General features: G+C 43.8%; 1 protein-coding gene across 1 annotated transcript in view; it reads left to right on the forward strand.

The window, feature by feature from the left end:
* The first annotated feature begins 8261 nt into the window (after positions 1-8261).
* LOC147734872 (alpha-N-acetylgalactosamine-specific lectin-like) overlaps positions 8262-16535 on the forward strand; it is a 231780-nt gene continuing 223506 nt past the window's right edge. Inside the window, exon 1 of the mRNA XM_086952518.1 lies at positions 8262-8415. Within this exon, the coding sequence (XP_086808644.1) occupies positions 8262-8415 (154 nt within the window). The remainder of the gene's footprint in view (positions 8416-16535) is intronic.

Below are 16535 nucleotides of genomic sequence, written 5' to 3' on the forward strand. Positions count from 1 at the left end.
TCGAAAATTTTCTTTCCCGAGACATTTATTAACAGATACAAGATTCTCAACCTTACTCAAGCAACATATTCAGGAGTTTATTTCAATTAATATTAATACTGCTAATATTAATATGGTATGGGACTCATGTAAATGCAGTATCAGAGGCTTCGCCCAACAGTGCATATTTAGGCAAAATGCTGAGATTCGTCATGAGACGAAACAAATACTAGACGAGATACGAAATTTGGAAATAAGCTTGGCAGAGGCAACGAAATATGCAAAGAATAACATTGAGAGTATTAGGCTAAAACTGGCGAAATCACAAGCAGGTTTATTAAAAACACTGAGAGAAAGATACACTACACAACTACAAAAATATAAATTTAGACAATATGAGGGCGGCGATCGCATTGGGAAATTACTGGCCTTTAAAACCGCGGACAGGAAAGCTAAAACAAAAATTAAAGAAATAGTAGGGAATGACTTAAGGACATACGATAGAACGGATCAAATACTAAACCAGTTTGTCAAATTCTACCAACAATTGTACACTCCAGAGACTTCACCTGCAAAAACAGCCATAACACAATATTTAGAAAAATACTTATCTGCACCTCAAACACTCAGTATAGAAACTATTGAACAACTTAATTCTGTAATAACATTAGAAGAAATAAAACGGGCCATAGATAGTCTACCATCAGGGAAAGCGGTCGGAGAAGATAGCCTACCAGGAGAACTTTATAAACTTTGCGCACAAGAACTTTTACCCCTATTAGAGAAAGTGATAAATTCAATTAGTGTATCCAAAAAAGCACCCCCTTCATGGAAAATAGCGAAAATAATATTTTTTTTGAAAAAAGGGAAACCGGAAAAAGAATGTGGGTCTTACCGACCGATTTCTTTACTAAACACTGATGTCAAAATCTTCTCTAAGATATTGGCAAATCGGTTGGCCCCTAGTATGCCTTCCATGGTTAATCCACAACAACACGGTTTTGTTATGGGAAGGGACACTACCACACATGTCAACACCTCAATAATTGCCTTTGATGTTGCTGAAGGTACACACACCCCACTCGGTATGATTTTGTTAGACGCAGAAAAGGCTTTTGACCGAGTGGGGTGGGGTTATCTGTGGGAAGTATTAAGGAAACTGGGTCTTTCCGGGTCTTACCTGGATTGGGTTATGTCCCTTTATGACGAACCTCTAGCTTTGATTAGCTATGGAGATAAAGAATCAGCAAACTTTAAAATACAAAGAGGCACGAGACAGGGTTGCCCCCTCTCCCCTTTACTTTTTGCCCTCTCCTTAGAACCTTTTTTAAACGCACTAAATGACCAAGTAAATATTATTCCAATGAGTCATGGAGGAACTGTTTTGAAATTAACGGCTTATGCCGATGACATAGCTATTTATACGACCGACTTTAACAGAGCTATGCCAGAAATTATTAACGAGGCAAATATATATGGTCTAATCTCAGGTTATAAACTGAACGTGAGTAAAACTCAAATCATAGCTAATTATACTCCCGATTTACATGTCTATGACACTTGCAAAGAAGCTACTTATTTAGGTATCAAGGTAATGGCAAAAGTAGGGAAAATATTGGAAACAAACTATGATACTTTTCTAAAAGAAACTTCCATAACTCTTAAAAAATGGCATAAAATCCCTCTTACTCTGCTAGGTCGGTTAAATTTGATTAAAATGAAAATACTCCCCAAGCTACTCTATTTGTTTAGAGCTATACCACTACAACCGAATCAATCTTTCTTTAAAAAACTAGACTCCGTTTGCAGCAGCTTTATTTGGGGATACAAAAAGGCACGCAGGGCTATAAAATTTTTGAAACTACCAATCTCTAAAGGGGGACTTGTCTTTCCAGATTTTAAATTATATTTCCTGGCAACGTTTTTCTTTAGAATTCGGAGTTTATTAAAGAAAGAGTCTTGTATTTTTTTTTATCAATTTTTGTTAGGTACTGATTCCAACCAATTTCTGCTCCGCACACATGACCCAAATTTCTACAAAAGGGTGAGATTTAAGACTGCTAAGCACGCTATAAATATTTGGAAGAAGATTATGCACATCAGTCAGATTTCATTCTATAATACTGAACTCAGGCTATGGGACAACCCGGGTCTTCCAGGAATTTTCTCGGATGGGACTGGGTATCGTTGGATTAATTGTGGTCTTAATACATTAGGTGACATATTTGGACATAATGGTATGTTAGATTTTGATACCATGAAAATTTTAAATGGTGTGACAAATGATATGCACTACCGATATCGCCAGCTGAGAGACTTCTTTATCAATAAAATGAAATTAACATCAATTACTCAGTCTGAAATAATAGAGTGTATATATTCCGATAAAACTAAATCACTTATAAAGCTGGGATATCAACTCTTAACCAAAGATAAAATTGAAAATACTACCAACTTAGCTACTAAATGGTCTCGCCGGTTAAATAGGGATATTAATTCAGAACAGATCAGTAAAGCGTTGACTCATATAAATGATGTTGTACACTCCTCCAATCTAAGACTGCAATCATACAGGACTATTACAGAATTATATTATACCCCAGAGAGGATTTCCGCTTGGGCTCAAGGGAACCAAACATCAGAAAAAACTAAATGTATGAAGTGTAACACCTATGCTGCTGATATAGAACATATGCTTTACTCCTGTCCGGCGTACTCTAGCTATTGGATGGGAATTATAAAACATCTTCAAGACAGTCAGATTAAATTACCGGACTTATCACTCCAATTGGTTTTACTTGATATCTATGAGACTCACTGTCTAAATCAAGATCTCATAACAATCTTATTAGCCTGTGCAAGACTAATTATAGCAAGAGCTTGGATATCTAAGAACACTCCAACGGTAGCTGAGTGGCTAACACTGGTTATAGAAATCAGAACTATGGAACTTACACTCGCAAAACATAGAGGACCCAAAACTTTAGCTAGAAAAGAAAAAATTTGGAAACAATTTTTTGAGGTATAAAAAATGTGGATTAGTGTTGATATATGAAGATATTTGTGAGAATTAATTGAATCACCATTATTTGTTTTAGGGAAATAGTTCTTTTATTAAATAGGGACGTCCAGAAGTGGTCAAATTTAACTCTTGCTCTATCTAAGTTTTTATCCTTCTCCCTTCTTATTTGTGATTTTGTATTCCAATACCCTAACCCTTTATTATGAGCAATGTAAATTTATGCTTTCTAACAATATTTTGTGAATGTAACAGTACTTATGTATGATGTTTGTTTCTTAACGATTCCTACGACAATAAAAATATTTAAAAAAAAAAAAAAAAAAAAAGATTTCAGTGAATGGATTAGTAAATGGTGCTGAAATGGTCACTATAGTATTGCAAGAGCAGTGACAGGGTGTTTGCTAGAGTGTATGGATATGGATTAGGGAATTGTAGGCCTGAAACACAAGTGTAAAGGTGATTAAAAAGCTACATGCATAGTGCTTAGGAGTTTAAAGCAGTCCATGTCCTAAGGCCTGGCTTGCTGCATGAGTGCATGGATACTGACTGAATGATTAGAGTAGTACAAGGAGAGACATTGGGTGAATTTATAATTGGTTCAGTATTATTTCAGTGAATGGATTAGTACATGGTGCTGAAACGGTTACTATGGGATTGCAAGAGCAGTGACAGGATGTTTGCTAGAGCGTATGTAAACTGACTGGGGAACTGCACGCCTGCAACACAACTGTGAAGGTGGTTACAACACTACATGCATAGTGCACAGGAGTTTGAAGCAGTCCATGTCCTAAAGCTTCACGAGTACACAGATACTGACTGAATAATTACACTACTATAAGGAAAGACACTGAATAAATTCATAATGGGTTGAGTTTCACTTCAGTGAATAGATTAGTACAAGGAGCTGACAGGGTCACTACAGAACTGCAAGAGCAGTGACAGGATGTTTACTGGTGTGTATGAATTTTGACTGGGGAATAGTAGGCCTGAAACACAAGTGAAAAGGTGGTTAGATCACTACATGCATAGTGCTTAGGAGATTGAAACAGTCCATGTACTAAGGCATGGCTTAGTTTGAAAATGTTCATGCGATAAGGCCCTATATCGCTGCATTAGTACTTGAATACTAAGTGAATGATTAGAGTAGTACAAAGACACATGAAGTTACCAAATGCTTCTCTCACAATGGTTTCCAAATGCACACAGACTCACAGTGTGATTCTAGACAAGCAACACTATTCACTAGTCTTGAAGACGTAAGATGACCACACACATTCCACATATTTTAGAACAGAAAATATGTGTGGAAGCCTGACTCATTTTGCAGGTTTCTAATTCTACCAAAAATTCAGAACAAGATAGGTTTTTAAGCAGTAATGTATCTGCAAGCACATGCAGTACTTTATTTATTTTATTTTATTTATTTAGAATTTTGTAGAGCGCACAGCTACCTCCGACGGAGGTGTCCCGGCGCTGAAGACATAATCTCAGGAGGGTCGAGAAGGAGTAAAGTAGTATTGTTAGATCTGGGAGAATAACCAGGTCTTTAGTTTTTTCCGGAATTGGGGTTCGGACGTCAGGAATCTTAACTCTGCGGGCAGCTGATTCCACAGTTTGGAAGTGGCTACTGCCAGGGCTCTTCCTCCTGTACGTGTAAGGCGAAAGCGGGGGCAGACCATGAGGCGTAGATGATTGGATCTCAGCTTTCTTGGTGCTTGTGAAAACCTCATTCTGCGACGTGGGTAGGTTGGGCCTCGGTCATTGAGCGCTCTGAAGGCCAGTGTTAAGGCCTTGAATTGAATGCGAAGTTTTATTGGGAGCCAGTGCAGTTTGATCAGGTGGGGTGAGATGGAATGACGGTAGGGGATATTGCAAACTAGCCTAGCCGCAGCATTCTGAACTTTTTGAAGTTGGTTAATGAGGTAAGTAGGGGCGCCTACGTATAAGCTGTTGGCATAGTCCAGATGAGCAGTGATGAGGGCATGAACTACCGTTTTGCGGGACTCAAGTGGTAGGTAGGGGATGATTTTCTTTATCATTCGAAGTTTCCCGAAACAGGCTGAGGTGATTTTGTTGATTTGAGTCTTACAGGAGAGGGTGGTGTTGAATTGAAAGCCAAGGTTTCGGGCGGTTTGAACTGGTTCTGGGGGGGGGTTGAGTTCAGACGGCCACCATAGATTGGAGGGTACAGGCGATTTTTGATTAAAGAACAGGACCTCGGTCTTGTCTGTATTGAGCTTTAGGTTGTTGGCAGACATCCAGGCGGCGATGTTGAGCATACAGAGGCGGAAGTTGTTAAAAGATTTTTCAGTGTGGTCTTTGAAGGAGAACACCAGTTGGGTGTCGTCAGCATAGAAGGTTACTTTGACGCCACAGGATTCAACCACTTTTGCCAGAGGTTTGAGGTACACATTAAAAAGGAGCGGGCTGAGGGCGGAGCCCTGTGGGACGCCCCAGATCAGATGTTTCTTGGAGGAGAGGAATGGTCCCAACATCACTTGCTGTATTCTGTTTGTAAGAAAAGATTTTACCCATGCGAGGGGGGGCCCACCGACACCAACTTCTTGCAGGCGAGTCAGAAGTTTGTCGTGGGAGATGGTATCAAACGCAGCGGATAGGTCGAGGAGGACCAGCATGGCCTCCTCTCCCCTGTCCGTGCATTCGCGGATCGATTCGGATACCTCGAGTAGCGCCGACCCAGTACTATAGTCTGGTCTAAAGCCTGATTGGGTGTCGTGGAATAAGGAGTTGGATTCCAGGTAGTGGGACAGTTGTTTTTGGACGGCCTTTTCAAAAACTTTTGCGGGCTTGGGTAGAAGTGAGATCGGTCGATAGTTATTTAAACAGGAAGGATCAACACCAGTTTTTTTTTGAAGTGGAATTAACATGGCGTGTTTCCAGGCGGGGGGAACAATCCCAGTGAGCAAAGAGGAATTCCAAATGTCGAGTAGGGGGTTAATGATGATGGGGGCAATTTCGTTCATGATAAGGGCTGGGGCTGGGTCCAGAGGTGAACCAGATTTACATTCCTGAAATTGATTTAGAGCCAGTTCTTTAGTGAGTGGTTGGAATGCGGTGAATGCATGAGTGCTGTTGGGGGTTGGGTCTTTGGTGATGTTGGAATCTTTCTGAAGAATCGCTGCCGCTATGTTGGCAATTTTTTCTTCTTATTAAAAACAAAGACACCCATTTGCTTCTGTCAGAATGGGTCCCAAATGAACACAGACGCACAGTGTGATTCTAAACAAGCAACAGTATCCCTGGGACATTACCAAAAATCATATACTAATTTGGAAGAGGTAAGTTGACTGCACACATTCCACATATTTTAGAACGGCATTTTAGTGTGGAAGCCTGCCCTATTTTGCAAAAAAAGCAATGACTGGTTTCTAATTCTACCAAAACCTGAGAACAGAATAGGTTGTTAAGTAGTTACATGTCTTCAAAAGCATGAAGTACCCAAATGCTTCTGTCACAATGGTTCCCAAATGCACACAGACCCACAGTGTAACTCTAGACAAGCAACACTATCCCTTGGACTTTACCAAAGCTTCTGTTACATTAGTTGCCAAATGCACACAGACTCACAGTGTAATTCTAGACAAGCAAGAGTACTCCTTGAACTTTACAAGGAAAAACACATTAATCTTATTAAAAACAAAGACACCACATACAACCCCTCACAAATTATTAACTCACCTTTCAAATTGATTTGTAGATTAATAAGTATGTCAGTCGCACACCAGATTTTCTTATTCAAAATCTCTGTGCTGTACTGTACTGCTCTTATCAAAACCAAAATAATGACAGTTTCACTCTCATTTTGCAGACATATACATGTAAATATCAAATCACATTGCTTCTCATATTAATTCAAGAGCTAACACACATTTTTATTGGTTACATATTTTAACCCTTTCCAATTGACATAAGTTTGAAATCTACCCCCAATCTGTTTACTGCCTGTCACCATAGTAACAGTTCATGGAACGCTCAACTAAGCACACAGGTCACAAGTTCAGCACACAACGTTTTTAATCCAAACAGCAAGTGTGCTTGACTTTTCAAAATATCAGCTTATCCTATGTAATGTTCCTTTCAGACACTTTTTGTTAAACAATAAGAAAAATACTTTTAAAAACAGACACATACACCCTGCTTTTCCAGAATGTTTTTAAACAGCCAACAATGTATTTCCTTTTTTCAAAACTGAATTTTATCCACCATTTTAAAAAAGTCTTACTTTTCACACTGCCATTTTATTTACAGAGACCATCTGAGTGCATCTAGACCTCCTTTCAAGATGCTTAGAGTGTGGATTGTGGAACACAGCTATATTTCTGGAGCCAAAGGTAGAGACAAAGACCTAGCTTTGCCAAATTTGGACATTAAATGGATTGGACAGAGAGGGTTAAAGTAGCACCAATTGATGCCATTGGTTAAATCCTTTTTGCATCTCCAACACCCTGATCTCATAATTGTGCACTGTGGTGGAAATCTTATCTTATCTTAACAAAAATGTATACAGCGCACGTTCACCCAGGGGTTTCTTGGCGCTCACCGATAGAGCTGGAGACTAAGCCCAACGAGAAGAGATGGAGAACTAGGACGGCGTCTGAACAAACAGCCACGTTTTAAGCTGCCTCCTGAAGTGGAGAATGGTGGAAGAGCGGATCTCTAAGGTGAGGGAATTCCACAGTTTAGTTGCAAGCCTGGCAAACCTGCGTCCTCCTTTCCGTTGGAATTTAAAACAGGGGACAATCAGGAGAATCTGAGAAGCAGAACGCAGAATGCGTGGAGGGGCGTACTTGGGCAGAAGTTCCTGGATGAACCTGGGACTGCGTGCATGGAGAGCTTTAAATGTCATACAGGCAGTTTTAAAGAGTGTGCGCTGTATAACAGGGAGCCAGTAAAGTTGCTTCAACAGCGGTCTGGCAGATTGCCAGCGAGGGAGATGATAGATAAGTCTGGCAGCTTGATTTTGGGCCAGTTGAAGACATTTAGTGAGCGTCACCGGGAGGCCCAGATAGATGATATTGGCATAGTCTAAATGAGAAAGTACCAATGCCATCACAACCTGGGTTAAAGCAGACTGGGTGAGCATTCCTCTAATCTTTTTTATTTTCCGCAACTGGAAAAAACAGGATGACACCACAGCGTTGACCTGAGGCTTTAATGAGAGCTCATCATCAATAAGTACCCCTAGGCTTTTAACTACTGTAGACGGGGTAGGTGGCTTACCAAGTTTGAACAGCCAGTAATGTGGTCCCCAGAGGAGTTTGCTTTTACCAAAGAGGACAAGCTCTGTCTTCTCAGGATTCAATTTCAGATGGTTACTATTCATTTAATAACCTATGGAGAGCATAGTGGACTGGAATTGGTGCACAGATTCTGGGAAGTCCTCAATGGTGAAAGTAAGTTGCAGATCATCTGCATAATTAAAAGTAGTGATTTTAAAATGTTTTAATAAGTGCAACAAAGGGAGCATATAAATGTTAAACAAAATAGGAGACAAAGATGAACCCTGATGGACCCCACAGGTAGTATGGAGTTTCGATGAAGAGAAGGGAGGTACACCGACAACTTGTGAGCGGTCACTAAGGAAGGATCTGATCCAATCGTGACAACGGATGCCGGCTAATTTGACAAGGTCGAGAAGAATGTCATGGTTGACCGTGTCAAATGCAGCCAACAGATTTAGCAGGACCAGAGCTTGAGGGATGCCCAGGTCTGCGTTAAGGTGTAGGGAATCCAGAACTGCGGTAATGACTGCTTCAGTGGAATGGGCTGGTCGAAAACTATCTTGAGCAGGGTCCAAATAATTCGACTGGTTGATGAAGCTAGAGAGAGGAGTTGTGACATGAGCTTCCAAAACTTTGGCCAGGTAAGGGAGTAGGGAGATTGGCCTATAATTAGACAGGATAGTGGGCTCCATACCTGCTTTTTTTTTGCAGGGGTACCACCACTGCCTCCTTAAATGAGTTTGGTACCGTACCTAGGGTTAGGGAGATGTTGAGGGTGCCTAATATAGGCAGACGGAAGGCGGTGATTACCTCTCTAAGGATGTGAGGAGGGCAACAATCACAAGGAGAGCCTGACTTAACCCTGGGTGTCAGGGCGAGCAGAGATGGGGCATCCAAATGAGGAAAATGATTGAGGAAGGATTTATTAGGAAGGTAAGTGGTGCCTGGGGGATCGGGAGAGTAACTGGGATACTAGCCTTGATGAGCATAATCTTTTCCTGAAAATACTTGTTAAGAGTATTACAGAATTCTTGTGTGGCTTTGGGTTTGGGCTGGGTTCTTGCAGGATTTGTGAGCTTATCAAACGATGGAGAAGATATCCTTTGATTTATTGTTGGACATTTCAATGCGATTGGAGAAATACTCCACTTTGGCTGAAAGAATGGCCTTCATATAGATGGAACGAGCGGCCAAGTATTGGGTCTTCCCAGGACGTCATAGATCCTTCTCCATTTGTGTTCCTTCTGGCGGACAGTGAGTTTCATAGCGCTTAGGTCCGAAGAGAACCATTTATGAGCCTCAGATTGGCGCAATGTTTTTGACGTTTTCAACTGGGCATGTATGGGGATGATGGACCGAGCATTTGAACAAATCAAACACTCACCCCCAGTCAACTGATCTGGGTTTAATCCATCACCATTCTTCAGTTCACTCAGCCACCCCAGTTCAGACATGGCTATATGCAAATCAGTCTGACCCTGTGCCTCATGGGAACAGTGCAGCCCGAACTGCCAAGCCATGTCTTCCCTGGACCGGAAACAAGCATCCTGGGACCGGTTTCGGATTCATAATCCTCATCAGCCAGGCTATCTTGAATCCAGTGGCCAAGTGAACAAGGGACTCACGTCTGGACATACCCTGCCACACTTAGGGCGAACAAAGCAATACAAAAGGGGATGATGGACGGAGCGTTTGAACAAATCAAACACTCACCCCCAGTCAACTGATCTGGGTTTAATCCATCACCATTCTTTAGTTCACTCAGCCACCCAAGTTCAGACATGGCTATATGAAAATCAGTCTGACCCTGTGCATCATGGGAACAGTGCAGCCCAAACTGCCAAGCCATGTCTTCCCTGGACCGGAAACAAGCATCCTGGGACCGGTTTCGGATTCATAATCCTCATCAGCCAGGCTATCTTGAATCCAGTGGCCAAGTGAACAAGGGACTCACGTCTGAGCATACCCTGCCACACTTAGGGCGAACAAAGCGATACAAAAGGGGATGATGGACGGAGCGTTTGAAGAAATCAAACACTCACCCCCAGTCAACTGATCTGGGTTTAATCCATCACCATTCTTTAGTTCACTCAGCCACCCCAGTTCAGACATGGCTATGTGCAAATCAGTCTGATCCTGTGCCTCATGGGAACAGTGCAGCCCGAACTGCCAAGCCATGTCTTCCCTGGAACGGAAACAAGCATCCTGGGACCGGTTTCGGATTCATAATCCTCATCAGCCAGGCTATCTTGATTTCAGTGGCCAAGTGAACAAGGGACTCACGTCTGAGCATACCCTGCCACACTTAGGGCGAACAAAGCGATACAAAAGGGGATGATGGACAAAGCGTTTGAACAAATCAAACACTCACCCCCAGTCAACTGATCTGGTTTTAATCCATCACCATTCTTTAGTTCACTCAGCCACCCCAGTTCAGACATGGCTATATGCAAATCAGTCTGACCCTGTGCCTCATGGGAACAGTGCAGCCCGAACTGCCAAGCCATGTCTTCCCTGGACCGGAAACAAGCATCCTGGGACCGGTTTCGGATTCATAATCCTCATCAGCCAGGCTATCTTGAATCCAGTGGCCAAGTGAACAAGGGGCTTACGTCTGAGCATACCCAGCCAAACTTAGGGCGAACAAAGCGATACAAAAGGGGATGATGGACGGAGCGTTTGAACAAATCAAACACTCACCCCCAGTCAACTGATCTGGGTTTAATCCATCACCATTCTTTAGTTCACTCAGCCACCGCAGTTCAGACATGGCTATATGCAAATCAATCTGACCCTGTGCCTCATGGGAACAGTGCAGCCCGAACTGCCAAGCCATGTCTTCCCTGGACCGGAAACAAGCATCCTGGGACTGGTTTCGGATTCATAATCCTCATCAGCCAGGCTATCTTGAGTCCAGTGGCCAAGTGAACAAGGGACTCACGTCTGAGCATACCCTGCCACACTTAGGGCGAACAAAGCGATACAAAAGGGGATGATGGACGGAGCGTTTGAACAAATCAAACACTCACCCCCAGTCAACTGATCTGGGTTTAATCCATCACCATTCTTTAGTTCACTCAGCCACCCCAGTTCAGACATGGCTATATGCAAATCAGTCTGACCCTGTGCCTCATGGGAACAGTGCAGCCTGAACTGCGAAGCCATGCCTTCCCTCGACCGGAAACAAGCATCCTGGGACCGGTTTCGGATTCATAATCCTCATCAGCCAGGCTATCTTGAATCCAGTGGCCAAGTGAACAAGGGACTCACGTCTGAGCATACCCTGCCACACTTAGGGCGAACAAAGCGATACAAAAGGGGATGATGGACGGAGCATTTGAACAAATCAAACACTCACCCCCAGTCAACTGATCTGGGTTTAATCCATCACCATTCTTTAGTTCACTCAGCCACCCCAGTTCAGACATGGCTATATGCAAATCAGTCTGACCCTGTGCCTCATGGGAACAGTGCAGCACAAACTGCCAAGCCATGTCTTCCCTGGACCGGAAACAAGCATCCTGGGACCGGTTTCGGATTCATAATCCTCATCAGCCAGGCTATCCTGAATCCAGTGGCCAAGTGAACAAGGGACTCACGTCTGAGTATACCCTGCCACACTTAGGGCGAACAAAGCGATACAAAAGGGGATGATGGACGGAGCGTTTGAACAAATCAAACACTAACCCTCAGTCAACTGATCTGGGTTTAATCCATCACCATTCTTTAGTTCACTCAGCCACCCCAGTTAAGACATGGCTATATGCAAATCAGTCTGACCCTGTGCCTCATGGGAACAGTGCAGCCCGAATTGCCAAGCCATGTCTTCCCTGGACCAGAAACAAGCATCCTGGGACCTGTTTCGGATTCATAATCCTCATCAGCCAGGCTATCCTGAGTCCAGTGGCCAAGTGAACAAAAGACTCACGTCTGAGCATACCCTGCGACACTTAGGGCGAACAAAGCGATACAAAAGGGGATGATGGACGGAGTGTTTGAACAAATCAAACACTCACCCCCAGTCAACTGATCTGGGTTTAATCCATCACCATTCTTTAGTTCACTCAGCCACCCCAGTTCAGACATGGCTATATGCAAATCAGTCTGACCCTGTGCCTCATGGGAACAGTGCAGCCCGAACTGCGAAGCCATGCCTTCCCTCGACCGGAAACAAGCATCCTGGGACCGGTTTCGGATTCATAATCCTCATCAGCCAGGCTATCTTGAATCCAGTGGCCAAGTGAACAAGGGACTCACGTCTGAGCATACCCTGCCACACTTAGGGCGAACAAAGCGATACAAAAGGGGATAATGGACAGAGCATTTGAACAAATCAAACACTCACCCCCAGTCAACTGATCTGGGTTTAATCCATCACCATTCTTTAGTTCACTCAGCCACCCCAGTTCAGACATGGCTATATGCAAATCAGTCTGACCCTGTGCCTCATGGGAACAGTGCAGCACAAACTGCCAAGCCATGTCTTCCCTGGACCGGAAACAAGCATCCTGGGACCAGTTTCGGATTCATAATCCTCATCAGCCAGGCTATCCTGAATCCAGTGGCCAAATGAACAAGGGACTCACGTCTGAGTATACCCTGCCACACTTAGGGCGAACAAAGCGATACAAAAGGGGATGATGGACGGAGCGTTTGAACAAATCAAACACTAACCCTCAGTCAACTGATCTGGGTTTAATCCATCACCATTCTTTAGTTCACTCAGCCACCCCAGTTAAGACATGGCTATATGCAAATCAGTCTGACCCTGTGCCTCATGGGAACAGTGCAGCCCGAATTGCCAAGCCATGTCTTCCCTGGACCAGAAACAAGCATCCTGGGACCTGTTTCGGATTCATAATCCTCATCAGCCAGGCTATCCTGAGTCCAGTGGCCAAGTGAACAAGAGACTCACGTCTGAGCATACCCTGCGACTTTTAGGGCGAACAAAGCGATACAAAAGGGGATGATGGACGGAGTGTTTGAACAAATCAAACACTCACCCCCAGTCAACTGATCTGGGTTTAATCCATCACCATTCTTTAGTTCACTCAGCCACCCCAGTTCAGACATGGCTATATGCAAATCAGTCTGACTCTGTGCCTCATGGGAACAGTGCAGCCCGAACTGCCAAGCCATGTCTTCCCTGGACCGGAAACAAGCATCCTGGGACCGGTTTCGGATTCATAATCCTCATCAGCCAGGCTATCTTGAATCCAGTGGCCAAGTGAACAAGGGACTCACGTCTGAGCATACCCTGCCACACTTAGGGCGAACAAAGTGGTACAAAAGGGGATGATGGACGGAGCGTTTGAACAAATCAAACACTCACCCCCAGTCAACTGATCTGGGTTTAATCCATCACCATTCTTTAGTTCACTCAGCCACCGCAGTTCAGACATGGCTATATGCAAATCAGTCTGACCCTGCGCCTCATGGGAACAGTGCAGCCCAAACTGCCAAGCCATGTCTTCCCTGGACCGGAAACAAGCATCCTGGGACAGGTTTCGGATTCATAATCCTCATCAGCCAGGCTATCTTGAATCCAGTGGCCAAGTGAACAAGGGACTCACGTCTGAGCATACCCTGCCACACTTAGGGTGAACAAAGCAATACAAAAGGGGATGATGGACCGAGCATTTGAACAAATCAAACACTCACCCCCAGTCAACTGATCTGGGTTTAATCAATCACCATTCTTTAGTTCACTCAGCCACCCCAGTTCAGACATGGCTATATGCAAATCAGTCTGACCCTGTGCCTCATGAGAACAGTGCAGCCCGAACTGCCAAGCCATGTCTTCCCTGGACCGGAAACAAGCATCCTGGGACCGGTTTCAGATTCATAATCCTCATCAGCCAGGCTATCTTGAATCCAGTGGCCAAGTAAACAAGGGACTCACGTCTGAGCATACCCTGCCACACTCAGGGCGAACAAAGCGATACAAAAGGGGATGATGGACGGAGCGTTTGAACAAATCAAACACTCACCCCCAGTCAACTGATCTTGGTTTAATCCATCACCATTCTTTAGTTCACTCAGCCACCCCAGTTCAGACATGGCTATATGCAAATCAGTCTGACCCTGTGCCTCACGGGAACAGTGCAGCCCGAACTGCCAAGCCATGTCTTCCCTGGACCAGAAACAAGCATCCTGGGACCGGTTTCGGATTCATAATCCTCATCAGCCAGGCTATCTTGAATCCAGTGGCCAAGTGAACAAGGGACTCACGTCTGAGCATACCCTGCCACACTTAGGGTGAACAAAGCGATACAAAAGGGGATGGCGTTTTCAAGCCAGAGGGAAATGTCGGCAACAGATTGATTGAGGTTAGCGTTGTAAGTAGGAACTGAATTCTCCAAGCTACCAAGAAAGGCAGAGGTATCCAGAGAATCCCATTTCCTGGTCAGTCCCTCCCTAGTATCAATACTCATAGGTGGCTTAGAGATGGAGATGTAAAATTGGATCAAGAAATGGTCAGTCCATATACAGGGGGAAATGGTGGGGGGTGCGATACTGAGGTTAGAACTCCAGATCTGATCAAATGTATGCCCTTTGATGTGAGTAGCGGATTTAATATGGGGGCTAAATTTGAGGCCAGCAAGGAGATCCACCAGTTCAGTTGCTACCGGATCCCCAGACATATTATCCATACAGTAATTAAAATCACCAATCAACAGTATCCTTGTGTAATCAGTGGCCAATATTGCCAACTGGTCACACAGAGAGAACGGAAATGCGGGCATACTATGGGGAGGTCTTTAAATGAAAATACATATCAGGGGACCTAACCCAGAGTCCAGCCTAAGCACCATATTGTCTGTAGCCGGAAGGGCAAGGGACGTTAATTTGGAAAATACTAGGCGTTTATTGATGATGGCCATGACTCCACCACCCATTTTGCCTAGGGCGCGATCTAACTGTAGAATATAATAGTTCTGAGGTAGCGCTACTAAAATATCTGGGGAAGAATCGATGGTAATCCACGTTTCTGTAAGGAAATGAAGGTCAGGTTTCTGGTCAGTCAAAAAAAGAAAAATATCCAGGTGTTGTTTCACTAAAGATCTTGTATTAAGAAAATGGATGTGTAGAATTTGAGTGTCACCTGCAGTCTGGCTAAGCGGTGAATGCTCATAGCGCGAAGAAGACGGTGAATGATAAATACCTAAATGCATAAGATGTCTAATGATGGAAGGACAGGGGGTGCCGGCGGCACTGGGGATGTTCAACATGTGTTCAGAAGGGTAAATCAAAGAAGATGTTAGAGAGGTGGCCCCTTGCCACAGACTGGCGCAGACGGGCTTGCCTTTGGCGCGCCATCGGCGTGCCCGCTGCGCGCATCCGCTACAGGACCGGGGGTGATGCACATTTATGTTGTGCTAGGGGTCAGGTACGAAGAAAGCTGCACCGCCAACCCTATGCTGGCACCAAGATGGCAGACCCCCTGTCAGTCCAGAGACAGCACCTAATCGGCTGCTCGGGAAGGACAGGCACTAACAGAGCGTCAAGATCAGGTAAATGCCAGAGTGCAAGTAGCGATTGTTAAAACACACAAACAGTTTTAAAAAATAACATACATTGCTCCCGGCATCCGCCTCAGGAGATTGAGTTGCAAGCTGTCAGAAATGCGAGCGATGCAAAGAGCGGGACTTATATTTTGTACAAGAATCAAGTCAGCTGTGCAAATAGCAGTTAAGAGAACTGATTAGCATACAGTTTTAAAAAATGGACATTCGTTGCTCCCGGCTTCCGCCTCAGGAGTTTAGTGACAAGATATCAGAAAAATGATCTGGCACTTTGACTGGGGTAGGTCTGGAAATGCTTTTGAAGGACACCTTTGGAGAATTGATTTCACTTATCCCCAAACTGCCTTTTGTCTACTAAAACATATGACAAAGGCAGAAATGGAAATGGTCCAATCAATTTTGTCCACAGATTGGGAAAGCTAGGAAACATGTCAATAAAACTGTTTCTGCTTTTATCCTAGATTAGAGGATGGGGTCTATTTACCACAACAATCTGCGTTTCAATATGGATTGCATTTATAGGCGAGATGGTGTACATTTTACAGATGAAGGTAACACAGTCTTCCTAATGAACTTTAGACTCTGCATAGGTACTTACTTGTAGGTACTAAAATCTCTCAATAAACACAACAACACTTTTTAGAGCCACCCAAGATCTATACACATAAGCTTCATGCATATCTGAAAAATATTACTTTTTTTTTTGTTTGGAGTCGCGCACCCTACGAGCTGGAGTGGCGCACCCTACACATTATAAACGAGGCA

The sequence above is a fragment of the Lissotriton vulgaris genome, chromosome 1_2, assembly GCF_964263255.1.
Source record: "Lissotriton vulgaris chromosome 1_2, aLisVul1.2, whole genome shotgun sequence".
Taxonomy (NCBI): Eukaryota; Metazoa; Chordata; class Amphibia; order Caudata; family Salamandridae; genus Lissotriton; species Lissotriton vulgaris.